At 37.2% G+C, this 15344-nt stretch overlaps 1 protein-coding gene across 1 annotated transcript in view; it reads right to left on the minus strand.

Moving 5' to 3' along the window:
* Positions 1-4556: 4556 nt before the first annotated feature.
* nfxl1 (nuclear transcription factor, X-box binding-like 1) overlaps positions 4557-15344 on the minus strand; it is a 62178-nt gene continuing 51390 nt past the window's right edge. Inside the window, exons 19-22 of the mRNA XM_042341751.1 lie at positions 11568-11672; positions 10028-10114; positions 8532-8585; positions 4557-6032 (exon numbers count right to left, since the gene is read on the minus strand). Of these exons, the coding sequence (XP_042197685.1) occupies positions 5859-6032; positions 8532-8585; positions 10028-10114; positions 11568-11672 (420 nt within the window). The 3' untranslated portion in view covers positions 4557-5858. The remainder of the gene's footprint in view (positions 6033-8531; positions 8586-10027; positions 10115-11567; positions 11673-15344) is intronic.

A 15344-nucleotide genomic window follows, 5' to 3' on the forward strand; every position in this document is an offset into this window, starting at 1 on the left:
TCATTGCCAATAACAGACAGTGTTCAACAATTACTTTCTCATGCTAGATTCCTGTTTTATTTTGGAACTTTTCTATAAGCTGTACACTACGATTCAGCTGGTATTTAATACTTGTTCTATGCTAGCAATAATACTTGGCATAATTTGCTCTATGCAGTATATATCATTTAATAATAATAATAATCCTTGCATTTGATATAGTACTTTTCATGTCTTCTAGACATCTCAAAGCGCTTCACAGAATATGCTGTAAAATGAATTGACTGTATATTTGATATGCACATCGCTATTATGTTACTTATAATATTGTTATGCTTATGTTATATTATTATGTTACTTATATGTTAATAACGGTGTTCGATTAATTTTCTTAACAGCATATTTATATTTTCTGGAAACTTTCAATGAATAGTCAAAAATGACATCCAGTTGTTTTTCTGTTCCTTCTCCGTTAATAGATACTCTTTCACTTTGTACATATGTTGCCTTTTTCTGGATCCTGTATTAATTTTTTATGTGTCTGTAACAAAATCTGTTTACCTTGGCCCAACTGCTCAAATGTCCCAGATCTTAATGATCTTCTAGATACCCTCTTCATTTTACTCACCTGCACAGGTAGGTAATGAACAAATATATTTTTGGGAAGGAGAAATTTCTCAGTGCTCAAGTTTCCATCTTTCTTCAATGCAAATTAGATTAATAAGTCAGACATGTGTACATTTTACTTTCTTTGTTTAAATTGAACTTTGATTACAATAACTTTTATTTTCTTTCTCAACTTTGCTTGGTCAGCAAGGGTTCTGACACAAGTGGAAACCAATCACAATGTAGAGTATCCAAACCAGACTCTGGGGCCCACATATGTTTGTCCTCTGTGCATTGAAATGTCCATGTCTGGAATGGAATGTGAGCTCTCTCCTTCGTAGCTGCACCCTGCTTACCTAATCGTGAATAGTAATAGGTGCAGGTTGGCGAGAGTTAAGGCTTGGGGACCCCAAAATACCTTAAGAGTTGAGAGCCATTGAGAGCACCGTCTGCCTAGTTTCATGCTATTTGACCAGCGAGGACTACCCTACTGGTTAGGCTTTGATTTGTATGGTTTAACACAAGCTGAGTGGGAATTATCTCCCAGTCTGCCCTCCAAGTCCTGCCAATGAGTTAGACTGGCTGGCCTGCTAACAGAGCAATACTACAGATCTGTCTATCTTAGGAGCTGGACTACGAAGGCTGCCACAGAGAGTTGACTTGATTCTGACATTGCTGAGTTCCAAAGGGATCCCTCTCCATCTAGCCCCTCTCCGATGGAGTCACAAGTCGGTCATAATTTCATTATCAAGAAGAGCAACAACTTACATTTACATACTATCTTTCACATAAATAATGTCTCAAAATGCTTGACATACCTGAAGGCAGACACCGAACAAGCTAATAACAGATTTAAATATGTTGACCACAATAAGTATGATTGAAAGTTTTTTTTATTTCTTAAAAGCATGAGAGAAAGCAAAGCGATTTATTTCACCCCTTTTTCTCACAGATCACACAGAATAGTTATGAGCTAACATTTCAGTTGATTGCTGAAATGTTTCATCCTCGTACTTCTGCAAATGTAAAACACATCTCACACAGCATGTTAATAAACAATGTAGATCTTTAAGATGTCATTCTAAAGTCTTGCTGGATAATCAGTCTCTTATGTGGACCTTGTCAAATGCCTTCCAAAAAGATTAACTCTATTTCCTTCACCTATACAGGCTTCAAATTCAATTCACTTTGTTAAACCTGACTCTGCTCTTTCGTAATAAATACTAAGAATTCAAACTCCTACCTATATTGTTATAGATCACCCACAATTAAAGTAAAACCATGATTGGCCTAGATTTCGCCGTCTTATCCATTTACGTTTTTGAAAAGGATTATCGCATTCAACACTTTCATGTCTTTTGGTATTATTTGAATTTTCGAAGCTTTTAGGATGGCTACCAAGATCACCACAGCACTCAATTCATTTGTAAACCCAATTAGCCCCAATCTTGATTACCATTGTGATGGGCTGACTGAGTTAGAAGCTCTTAAAGCCACATCCAGACAAATTTGACAGACCACAGCGGCTTGCTTAAGATGGTAGTATAATAAACTACTAGAATATCAACATTACAGAGGTGTTTCTTCCAGCCAGATGTTATGAACTTTTAAGGAGCAAAACAGTGGATATTGACATTTCAACTCCAGCAGGAAAAAAAAATTACATGGTTATCTTGCTTTGTAAAGTGGTCCACCATTGCCTCTCCCTAACAGTTGACTATCTGGTTTGAGTTCAGTTTTGTCGTTAAACCCTGTCAGGCTCAACACAGGATTCATTTTTGAGGCACTATACTGAACGATTTACTGTTTTAGCTATGGAATAAGGCTGAGGAATTTGCAATTGATGAAGACAATCTCCTTCATAGTTAATAACTGTCTTTATATCATTGTCAGGCCTGAGTGATAGCACTATAAATTATCTAATGACTCCTTGATCTATCATAGTGGATACCAATCTCAGTATTCAAGAGTACAATCTGAGAAACTTAGAAGTGTGTTAGAATTTACATTTTTTTATAATGTTAGAATCATTATAGATGTTGCGAACGTGTTAACTTTTGCTAGAATCGTAATAGATGTTGTGAATGGGTTAACTTTTAAGTTAAGTGTGGGGGACAACTGGACTGACAGTCATGGGATACGACACATCTGGTTTTCTCTGTTTTTGAAAGAATAACGGACAGGGGCAGGGGGTCACCTCTTATCAGTAAATGACAACAAGCCCACAGAGGTAACGGTCCAAGGTACCAGTCGACACAGGATCTCGACTGAGCAGTAAGTCGCTAGATTCTGACAGGGCCAGCCAAGCGACAGAAGGCAACCCTCAAGAATAGCAAATAATGAGCAAGTTGCTTATATCTAGAGGGCCTTGGTACCATCCCGGGATACTGATAAGAAATAACCAGTCAGTTAAAAGGAATGTACTAATGATCCCACCTAACAAAATAACAAGCATCAGATAACAGGGGTCTTAAGGACAATGTGTATGTGTGTGAGGCACGTACACCCCATGAGGTGTTCACGTGAACCCAGCATGATTTCGACAGGTGATCTAATGTCCGCACCATGATTGGACGAATATCGGTATAAGAGCTCCGATAACTTTGTGTACGGGGCCATCCCGGGTCGCGGAGACAAGGGTACGGGAGATGGAGCCATCCCGGGCTGCGGAGACAAGGGTACGGGAGATGGAAGACTGAGAGCTAGAAACGCTAAGACTGAGGATATCAGATAGAAGATTGAAAGCTGTAAGCAAGAAGACTGAAAGCATGAAGAGTCAAGCTTGTGTGCTGTAAAGACACAGTGTTGAACTCAAGATATCTACGGTGGTATTATTCTGTTATAAGATCTGTTGATTGTACCGGTCTTTGGTCTGATCCATCGGGATATTGGGGAATAACGAACAAATAATAATAAAACGTCTGATATCTGGTTGCAAACAGATTATGGGTGATTTTATTTTCTAACAAGTGTGTATGCTCATTGGGGCCACAACTTTCTTCCAATTTAAAGGATGTCAGGTGCAAAAAGTCTCAATTTTAGAGTGAAAGTGACTAGAACTCAGGCAGAAGTTTCTCTTTTTCATCTGCCTACATTTTGTTATTTGCGATGCAATAAACATAAATCATTACTTGCTTTATCTGACCCATAAGTATATTGACCAATATCTTTCAGTTTCAAACAAAAGAAAGCAGAGATGTTGCTGGGGTTGTGTGTCACACTTAATTGGGAACTATTCTATGTTTTCCATATGATGAAGTTGGTGTGACTGACGAGATTGATTTGAAACATTGAAGAGGTGAACCTTCAACAGATAATTTGTTCCAGCATGTCAGGAAGCTTTGGTTTGACCGAAGTTGTTACTTTTAGCTCCAGTAAACAAGGGAGAAGCTACCCACAAGCTCTAGGTTTAATCCTGTATTGATTATTCCTTGATATATTGGCTGGTGCTGTGTTGAGTACAACAGCATCAACAGTGGAGGGTGGTACTATAATTATTTAGTCTGGTCTAGATTTTTGCAGTAAATTTTTTCCAGAGCAGGAGATTGGCTCAATGCACTCAATTCTAATCTGAAGGTTTCCTTTAAGCAAAGGGAAGTTGAAAACTCAACAAGAACCTCAGAGTTTAGAAATCACACAATCTCCTGAGAAAGAGATGTTAAGAGTCACAAAATCATATGAAACGCCTAATGCAAATGGCATGAGCAAACGTTCAGTGTGTTAACAGAATGAACTATTGTCACCTATTTGAAGAAGAGAACCAAGCCAGAATCATAGGATACCTAATGCAGTTGAGTCGGTTCTGTTCCTGTATTGCACTAAATGTAGTTATGTTTCCCCAATGGGCTCTCACTGTTAATGATGGGATGTACAACTGGATATGGTTTTATCATTTACACATGGGGGATCAATGTGTAGTTTTTATTTCAGAGCATTGAGCCACAGACAAATTACTCACCATATACCAACAGGACACAAAAGTTTATTTTATTAATCCCAATTTTCAAGGAAAAGTGATGCAACAATCAGCACAATGCATAGAGAATTTCCAGTTCAGGCAAACTGTAACATGGCTCACATTGCAAACTATTTATGCTCGGTACTTGTTAACTTTAATGGCCAAATCTCGTGAACACTGAGCTTTAGCGACACCTTTCATGCAAATTAATGTACACAACCTTGAAGTGATATCTGGCTGTTGGTTGACTTTTTAATTTATTGGTAATTTAAATAGCTGAATATAAAATTAAATATAGTTCAACTAACAATTGCTGTCTGAATATATATCATTTAACCCTTTTTTTCCTAATGCATTCATTTTTTGTCAGAAGATTACGCGCACATTAGGATGTTGTAAAGAAAATGTGTCATTACTCTAACTTCAAACAGCAGTGGGGTTGTTTATTTGAGTAGCAAGCAAAAATTTATCTTTTCAGTTTCTGAATACTAAAATCAACAGTAGCCTTAAAATATCCTGCAAATGTGCTTGAACATTTTGTAATGTTTCATGGTTATTAACTTTCAGCTTGTTGATTTTTTTAAATATTTCTGACACTATGTAAAAGCGCACAAAAGATTCTTAGCTAACAAATACTTCTCAATCAGTGTACTGATGATTTGATGATGAAGCAATTAATAATTTACAAACTTCCACTTAGCTGAGCTCAACTATGCTATTTCTGCTGGTTCACTCAGCAGGAAGGGAAAGCTTTGTTAACTCTCAGCTTTCATGGCCTTATTACTTTCATTGAAGAGTCATCGACACAGACTATGGTCTACATAGACTTGAAAAGCAAAGCAAGTTCCATATTTTAAGCATCTTGCATATACGCATTATGTTCATGCAAATTAAAAAAACAAAAGTAATATAATGCAAGCTAAACATCTGTCCTTTTCCTAAAACAAAATGAGTACATGCTTGAAATGGGATTAACATTATCTATATATTTTCTTGTTAAATTTGTCAATGCAATGTCACAATGTGCATACATGTGTGCGCACACATATTCTATACACATACGTACATGCTGTTGGAGATTTTAGACCGTACAAGCAGCCCAATGTAAAATTATGGTACTGTGTAATTGTATGTACAATCAAAATGTTATTAATGATTCATGTAAACGTTTGCAGGCTGCTGAAATACTACAAAAAAACTTTCAAATTCCCATATTTACCCCAGCCTGAAGTAGAAACACAATAGGGATTGTGGTATAGATATAGATTATTTAAAAATCAACCAAAGCTTGACAATACCATACCTTCCCATCTCTTCAACTGAGCTGCACTAAGTAAAAGATAACCATTGATAAAATAATTCCACAAACAGGGATCATCAAGTAATTCTTGTACTTTGGCCAAGCTGTTTCTTGGGTCTCTACTGTGTCCCGTCTCTTCTTGTTCTTACGACGGCCTTTCAATCGTTTCTCAAAAGCCTCCAGTTCTGCCTGAATACAAAACCACATGAAGCAAATTTAGTTCACAAATAAATTGTTGGAAATAAAAAGACAAAAGCCAATATTTTTTTATCTTTGACATGATCAAAGTTCTCAAAGATTGAAAATTATTTGTTACTTTAATAGTATTTAAATGTATGAAACATACAAAAGTGTTTATAATATAATAATCTTTGATTTGATATAGTACTTTCACATCAGGAGGATATCTCAAAGCCTTTCACAGGACTTAGTGTATAGTGATTGTGCATTTTGTAGACAAACACAACCAATTTGCCACTCAGCTATTTTCAACTAACAGCCATGAGGAGAACGACCATTCTGGGTCATTGTTGGCTAGGATACAGTTAGAAATTCTCTCCTCATTTTGAATATTGCCATGGGATCTTTAATGCCGAACTGAACAGCCAGATGTCGAAGCTGACACCTATTTATGGGTATGTGCTGAAAGACGATCACTCAATGAGAACACGTACGTTAGTGTAACTGAAGGGAAGTGGGAGAGCTTTTTTTTATTACTGAGCACACATGAATTTAATAAGTAAATGTTCACTGTGACATTGTGATTTGTTTACAAAGCTATGCTCTGGAAGCTTCTATACTGAGTCACATGGAGAGGCAACTAAAATTCAGCTAACATGTAAATTGAGTCAATCTGTGGTGATTAACTGCCAAGATGCTATCTTTTTTCACTAAAAATGTACATTAAAAAATACAGGAGCCTGAAAATCAGTTTAAAAAATAAATGTTCACCAGGAAAAATGGTAGTATTTAGTAAGATGAGTTCAGCTATCTGAAAGGCATCTGAAGTTTTATTCCCCCACCAAAAGTGAATCATTGCTGATTACTTTCCTTTTAGTGTGTTTTTAAATGTTACATTAACCTTTGTACTATTTATTTTGAACACATAAGTACTATTTTGCTAAAGCTAAATACTTTTTTTTACTTCTCAGCCCTCAGTCAAAAAACATTTGTGGAATTTCAAAATCTTAATCAAAATTGAAGAACTTTCTTCAAGCAACTCAACTTCAAAACTTTTGTTTGTTTTGATATCTGCTAGATAAGATATCCAGCACATAGACCTGGAGAATTGGATTATACCAAATTGATTTTTTTTGATTACCAAAAGTGTAAAATCATATTCATCAGTTATCAAATAAATCACCAGGGAATATTCTGCAGATATGTATGAATACGATTCATTTGTCAGACCATTTGACAGATGCTAGCTTAAGTAAAATAAAGAATGAGGTTTACCAGTACCATTAAGTATTTACTGTTTGATCAACCTCAAAGAGGAATATTTGACAATAGAATGGTTGTATCCCCATCCTGGAGAGGAGTCAAAAATATAATTGGAAAAATTCACCCAGCTCTGACAGTCTTTTGTTTTTAAACTCTGCTTGGATCTTTTGAACAGGGGTCAGAAGTGTTCTTTTAAAAATGGAACCAAGCTTTTATATTATGATGTATTAATCATAGCAGCATTTATAACACTGACAACCCTCCCCCTGGGTAGGATACATACAGAGATTCTGTATGTATCCTACCCGGGGGGAGGGTTGTCAGTGTTATAATTGGAGAGAATATTTTGCTAATAAAACTGGAATAAAGCGTCCTGGGAGCACAAGTGCCTACCTGAACATAGGCACGAGGATTACATACTCCACAATTGATAAAAGCAAAAAATTAAATTTGACAAGCTAATTATTTAAAATTGGCCCTAATATGATTCAAGGTAATCTAATTTTACTAATGAGAAAATTACGAGTGAGCCAATGTGAGAGGATTCACCCTAGTTATCTAATTCTGGTGAGGATTAGGTGTGTGTGTGTTGGCGAAAGTCAATGCTTGGGGGCCCAAATGTGTATTAGGTTACTAATGGAACTAAAACTGCACAACTTGCCAGCACATTCAAGCTGTATCCTGTCCACTCTACCCATTATGGTTCTGGCTTGTAGGGTTTACAGTAGCCAAGTGAGAAGAATCCCTGTCCATCCAAGTCCTGCCAACAAACTACACTGGCTGGTGTGTCATCAGCAGTACTATGGAGTACTACAGTTCCATCTGGCTCAGCAACCAGGCCACTCGATTCTGACACTCCATTGTCAAGCAAGTCATCTCAAGCCAAGGAGCTTCAAGGAGACCCTGCTTACCTCACTTAATGTAAATCCTTGTATAAATCCTTAAATGAGACCACAGATGAACACACCTAGAAAGTCAATCCTCACCTTTATTCTAAAAATGAATAAAAGCTGAAGACACAACCTTGCTCATTTTTGAAGGTGAGGTAACAGTAAACAAAATGAATCAATTTCTATCCTAGATGTCCTACGGGTGACTGTAACAGCCCAACAAAAATGTATTTTAAAAAAGTCGTCATTAGTTTGCAGCAAGTGAGATAATGAAGCCAAAAAGTGTTACAAAATTTGATCAGTATTTCTTGATGAATGTACAGTTTGGATACCCTCAGCTTTCCAGAGCACTTACCTGTTGTTTCAATCTTTCCTCTTCAATGGCTGCTTTCTCTTCAGCTTCTTTCATCTGAAGAAACAGTTTGGTCAAGATATAAACTCTGCTGCTAATGCTTAAACTAGCATTTAAAACATCATTATACACGTTGCACGCTGGTCTATGTGCATAATTAAAACCTCACCAATACCTTAATTCAGCAGCTAGGTCTGTTAAGAAAAAGAATGGTTCACAGAAGTATATTTTGCAAAGTCATAAGTAAATTTGTGAATACTGAGATACTGTCATCAAAATATGGGCATGTCCAGCTAACAGCACAAAGCTTCACTGCAGGTCAGGTAGGTGCAATACAATCTCTATGAGTAACATCAATGTGGAGTGTTTACAAGGATTGTTGTTCCAAGTAAAAAGTACTATTAATGAGCAAAATGAGGAATTCATTTATTCTTCATGGTATCCTCACCATTTGCAATGGTAACCTCAACTGCATTTTGGCCCGACTGTGACTCCCCTTAATGAATATATTAGATGCAACAAACAACATTGTAGGAGGCACATTGGGACTACTTTCTGTGCAATATAAGGGTTATCTTGTTTACAGTTAACATTTTTGACTGCAAACGGTCAAATAGTTGTTTTGAGATGAGGTCTATAATGGAAATGTGATCACAACAGAGAATACCCATAAGAATTTGGACAATGCCAAATGAGGCAAACTTTAGTTTGACTGACTGCTCAAGAAATCCTGAATGGATGCTGATATTCATTAGACTAAAATGATTTCTGGGGAAGGTGACCTCATCTTAAAAAGAACAGAATGAAACTGAAAGCCCTCCATGGAATTCCTATCTTCTTTTATCGGTATATAATGCATAATTGATACTGAACATATGCAAGTCTCATTTAAAATGTTACTCAATATGCACCTTGGGTGATTCTATTTTTTTTGTGAAACAGTAGCCCAACAAAGGCAAAACGATTACAAATATTGAGTTCAGGACAAGACTGGGATTTAATTACCTCCGTTCAACTTCAGAACCATGTGCTGAAATAACATTTTCCATTTCCTATTAAAATGACGTTTCCTGATTTTTCCAACCAGCTGGTTATTAATTCTAAATTAGTTTTGTAAGTTATGTCAATACAACTGACTGTACCTAAGTACTCGATAGGATTCAGGAGGAGAAAATTTGATCTAACAATAACAGTTCAAACAATTTATGGAAAAAAATCCCATTGTGACATTTTATTAAACACTGATAATTTAAGAGGGAGACTGGCTTTTTTTTTAAAAAGAATCTACTGGTCTGGATGTTACAACTTAATTTCTCACCACCTACTCTACCAAAATTATGAGAAGTCCTATATAAATACTATGGAAGCTCACAGTCAGCTGAAATCAATGCAACAGGTGTTTACTGTAAAAATTTGTACACAAGATATCATATGATCATTTAGGATTTGGGAACAGATTCCTCACACACAGTGTAATATAACAAGAGAAGAGACATTACCTCATATGCTTTTTGCTTCATTTCCTGACAGATTTCATCACATTCCACCAGGATCTGCCCCTTGCTTGCCACTGTGCATACCATTTCCTTAAAACACACAAAATATCCTTGGGATGTCAAATAATGTCACATTAATGGAAAATTGCTGCTTCAACAGACTAAACTACAATGTGCTCGATTAATAGCAAATGTCAGACTTTAGATTAGAGAAATATATTTATAACATGATCCAATTAACAGGCACATGGTTAATAGGACATTTGCTTAGACATCAATTAATTCTCTATTCATTACCCAATGTTCATTAAACAGCAGTTGGATAAAGATGCCACAGGGACATTTACATTAAGAGGTTACAAACAGAGATGGGTGGAACTGGTGAAGTACAGTCTGGAGGTTATTCTGGCACCCGAGATAACTACTGCATACAAAACAGCTGAACCAAAGTCTATCCCTTCACTGCCCATTGCCTCGAATCATAGATGTATTCCATCTCATAAATGGATGCTCATAACCCATCTGCCACTACAGTCTTTTGTACTTACCCAGCTCCAGCCACATGACTAGACAACTTCTACTAAAAATATGCAAATTAATCAGGGTAAAGTTTGATATAAGCACACTCAAACTGACATAATTTTTTAAAATGCAACTTAATTTTTTTGTAACTGATCTCAGCATATACACATTTCAGTTTTCTGCACATTTGCTATGTACACTGAGAAAAATATGAAGATAACAAAAGACCATGGATTGTATTACAAATTCTAATCAATATATACAATGATGCTGAAGTTACATTTAAAAATGTATGGCTTTATATCTAATGTAATCACTTAACTGAATCATGTTCACAAGAACCACTTGATGTAGATCCCTAAAATGAATATTTTTACCGTCTGCAAAATTTTACTTGTCATTTTCAAGGTTTTAAAATCCTAAAACGAGCTTTGTATCTTGTGAGGCTTGATATTCCAAGTTATTCTGGTGCCTACATAAAGTATCAGACACTTTCCCAATATTTTTCCAACTCTAAAATGGCTCTCCAAATGATCCCAACTTAAAAAATGAGGTAAATATTCTGCTTGTCACAAAATGTAGCGACTTTGTCAATGCATGCGTACAAAGTAAAAAAATCACTAGAAGTGCACAATGTCTGTGTTACTCCACATAGTGTCAAGTAGAAGAAAAACCCATCGCTAATTACTCATCCAATTTAGTCATATTGCTGCTTGTTGGTATATCTTGGTTCAGTTAATCATTAATGAGCCAGTTGCCAATCCAGAGGTTGTGAGGAAGCCCTCACAGTTAAGTAACAGGTTCGAAACAAAAATACAGAAAACCCCACATAAGTATCTCAGTAATTCAGATAACTCAAAGCAAATTCAAGCTTATTTTCAAAAGTGCTTTAGAGAAAATTGTGGGTACCGCCAGTTTCAAGGACTAATTAGACAAAATACATTAAAAACAGAATTCAATAAATAACCTTACTTTATTAAGAATTTCCAATAGACAATCAATTTCTTTTTTAAAAAATTACCTTTTTTATCCTCTTGCATGGACACTTCAGCTTTACTCTCTGCTTGCAGTTTGTTGCACAATCACCAGAGTGACAAATTGCTTTGCATCGATGTCCACATGGCAACTAGATTCAAATTGCAAATGGAAAAATAAATGGAATGTCCGTTCAGCAAATACAAAATGATAATCTAAAACTAAACTTGATGCCACTTAAAATTCAATTGTAACAGAATTACTTGCAATTGGTTGTTTCAAAATGGATGCACTGGTGTTGGGAGACATTTATTTTGTAAAGTCCATTAGTTATTTGCTGCCACATGGATGTGAACATCATCCCTTTCTGCATGTAAGCAGACTTGATTGTGGGCAGATTTTGCAGTAAAAGTGGTTCCAGGTGGAGGACATATACTTAAAGAGTTTGATTGCAACCAAATACTCTGGAATACATCCCATCAGGAACTGTGTGTACCAGACATCAAGTCTAGGATGCCTGCCAACTTTCTACAGTTGAACGTCAGCAAGACCGAGGCTCTCCGGATTGGCTCGCGCCAGTGCCTCTCCACCTCAGGCACTGGCAGCAGGACCATCCACGAATGCACACTCCACCTCACCAAGCCAGTCAGGAACCTAGGGGTCTTGTTCGATCCTCAACTGTCCTTTCTCTCACAGATCCGTGTTATGATCTGCTCTGCCTTCCCTCACCTCCGCAATATCGCCCGGCTCTGCCATTACCTCATCCCTCAAGCCGAAACCTTCATACATGCCTTCATTACAACCAGGCCAATGCCCTCTTGTCAGCCTTCCCAAGTCTTCCCGACCCAACTGGGACGTCCTTGGGACGTCCTCCCGACGTGAAAGGCGCTCTATAAATCAAATCTTGTTGTTGTTGTTATTCCCTCCACAAACTGCAGATCATCCAGAACTCTGCAGCTCAATGTCCTCTCCCACACCAGGCTCCGTGACCCATCACTCCACCCTCGCCTGGCTCCACTGGCTCCCCATCCATCAGAGGATCGAGTTCAAAATTCTCGTCCTCACCTTCAAGACCCTCTGGCTATGCCCCCTCCTGCCTCTCTGACCTGCTGACCCCTTATCAACCTGTCTGCTCCTTCCGCTCAGCAGGCTCCAGCCCGCCCAACCATCGGCAGTCGGGCCTTCAGCTTCTCTGCCACCACCCTCTGGAACTCCATCCCACATTCCCTTCATCTTGTTCCCTCCCTTGTTTCCTTTAGGGCACACCTCAAGACCCACCTCTTCGTCCGTGCCTTCAGCCACCCTCCTACCCCCACTCTCCCTGATCCCAACCCATTTTATATTGTAATTTTTTATTGTATTGTTCACAAATCTTGCAAACAGAAAGAAGGTAAAATGTCACTTGGTTATGTAGGAGAGGGGTTTGTTGGGAGGAATAGTTCTAAGTGGATTTTTTCGGAACGCATAAGCACGTGGTTTGGCCAAAGAATTCAGCTTGAAATGAATGATAGCTCAAAGTTCCATTGAACACTGAATGTCACAATATTTTTCAGACTTGGGCTGTTTTTCTCTCCTAGTTTAAAAGCAACTGTTCCAGAAAAATCAGATTTTGGAAACAGCCAAAATGACAGTTCAACAGGCCACTATTATGGCTGTTTCCAAAATCCTTATTTTGTTCACAAGTGACATCCCTTGGTGCTGCCAGTTATATAACTGCAATTGAGGCCTCTCCAGTTCATTTAAGAACGCAGACATGAGAATTTGTTTGATTAGCCTGAAAGGAGAATTCATAATGGGGCACCCTAGCCTGAGTGAAAACTCACACAACCCAACAGTCAGCCAAGAAGACACTGAAGGTGGCCTGGGGTCAGCTCTCCTGAGACATTCTCAACAGCATCAGTCCAGGCACACTGGAAATGTAACAGCTTCAACAGCAATCAAAATTACTGAATACAGATTTACAATAACAACTTGGATTTATATAGCGCCGGACGGCATCTCAGCATAAGTTTGCAGTTATTAGTTTTAAGTTGCAACAATTTAAAGATCGTTGGAACTCAAGTTATTAAAAACCATCAGTAAAAACATCACTATAAAAATATCAATATACATTAAGAATAACAAAAAACAGATGTATGGAGTAGTAATAATACTGTACAAAGTTAGATTTAAGGCTGTAGGAAACTTAACTTGCATTAATATAGTGTTATTTATGTAAAAACGTCTCCAAGTGCTTTAGGTTCATTCTTGTTTCTATTTGTAACATATATTTGATACATATGAAAAATTAATTCGTCCCTATGTCAAGTGTAGGATAAGGTTTCTTCGTAGAAAGGTCAGCATCAAGGATTTTAAACCTCAAAGCAAGAACACAGGAAATCCTGGCTGACAGTGGTTGAACAGATGTGCAGTTGAAAGTTTAGGTATACTGCTGTTCACACCACATACTCGTTAAAAATGTTTAAGTACTTAACAGCAACACTGGAACATATTCCAAGGCAATATTGCACAATTTGGGCATGAATGATTCAAGCTAAAGTACATAAAACCAAAGTCGTTCTACAAAGCTGTCCAATTACAATTCCATTTAAAAATTCCACTAACCTTTTCCTACTTAACATCTTACTGCTGTATTAAAATGGTCAATAACTTTTAAACAATGAAATGAACCTTGTGCCTTATGGGCAGATCAGGTATTGGAACCCAACGTCCTTTATGATGTTGATAAGCCTTGGTTTTCAATGCACATTTGTATGAGAATTTTAATGTCCACAAGTTACTTCTAAATTTTCCATACATCGTGTCAATTTGAATTGTCAGAACTGCACTCTCACATAGCTGGTGGTTGCACACAATATCACGAGAATAAAAGCCAATACACTTTATTTTACTTAATAAACTGCTTTGCAGTAAGATAATTCAATAATTGTTTAAAGACACTGTTCAATTCTAACAAAGCAGTTTCTGAATTGTAGAATGCATGAAGAAATAAAAGTCAGTGCCACAGTTACTCCTGGTAATAACCCAGGAGTCTGAAAGATAAGTGAACTTTGGAATTGTGTAGTAATGAAGTTTGTACAAAGCACTAGTTTTTATATTTATCGTATTCAGCAATCTTTGGTTTGATATTAGACAAACCACTGATGTGGTGGGAATAAGTGGTGAATGGTATTAAAGGCCAGATACGATCCTTTATCTAGACTGGTCATCTGTTTCTGTGCAACTGCTCATCTGATGGGATCACAAAGTGTTTTATCATTTGCACTGTACTTTGTGGGCTATGTTGTACTAGTTTTCCTTATGGCCGCTTGCAGTATATTGTCCAGCACCTTGGGACGTCCTCCCGATGTGAAAGGCGCTATACAAATGTAATTTTGATGTTGTTGTCGGCAATCCTGCCTCAACCTCTGCAACTGGGTGCTCATGCCTTTTAAAAAAAACACAAGCACTATATAAAGAGAGTTGGCAATCCCATCAGCTTTTTGCACCACTAGACATATCATCACATCTCCTCTCACTATAGATGTGCACACAGCTAACATGTGCTCCATGGTGACACAATGAGGTGAATTATGCCAGGTGTATTCAACATTACCGACATAACAGGGGAACAAGTTTAGACAAAAAGATTTAGAGAAAGTGAAAGAAAAATATAGAAAATTGGGGAAAAGACAAAGGAGGATTAAGAAGAGATGATTGAAAGAAATTAAAATAAAATAAAATCTAATTATTTTTGTTTTCCATATAAATGGTTTAAAAAAGTGGTATTCATATTTGTTAAGATGTCAATGAATCACTTATTGCCCATTTGGTTTTAATTTCC

Source organism: Callorhinchus milii, unplaced genomic scaffold (genome assembly GCF_018977255.1).
Source record: "Callorhinchus milii isolate IMCB2004 unplaced genomic scaffold, IMCB_Cmil_1.0 Scaffold1, whole genome shotgun sequence".
Taxonomy (NCBI): domain Eukaryota; kingdom Metazoa; phylum Chordata; class Chondrichthyes; order Chimaeriformes; family Callorhinchidae; genus Callorhinchus; species Callorhinchus milii.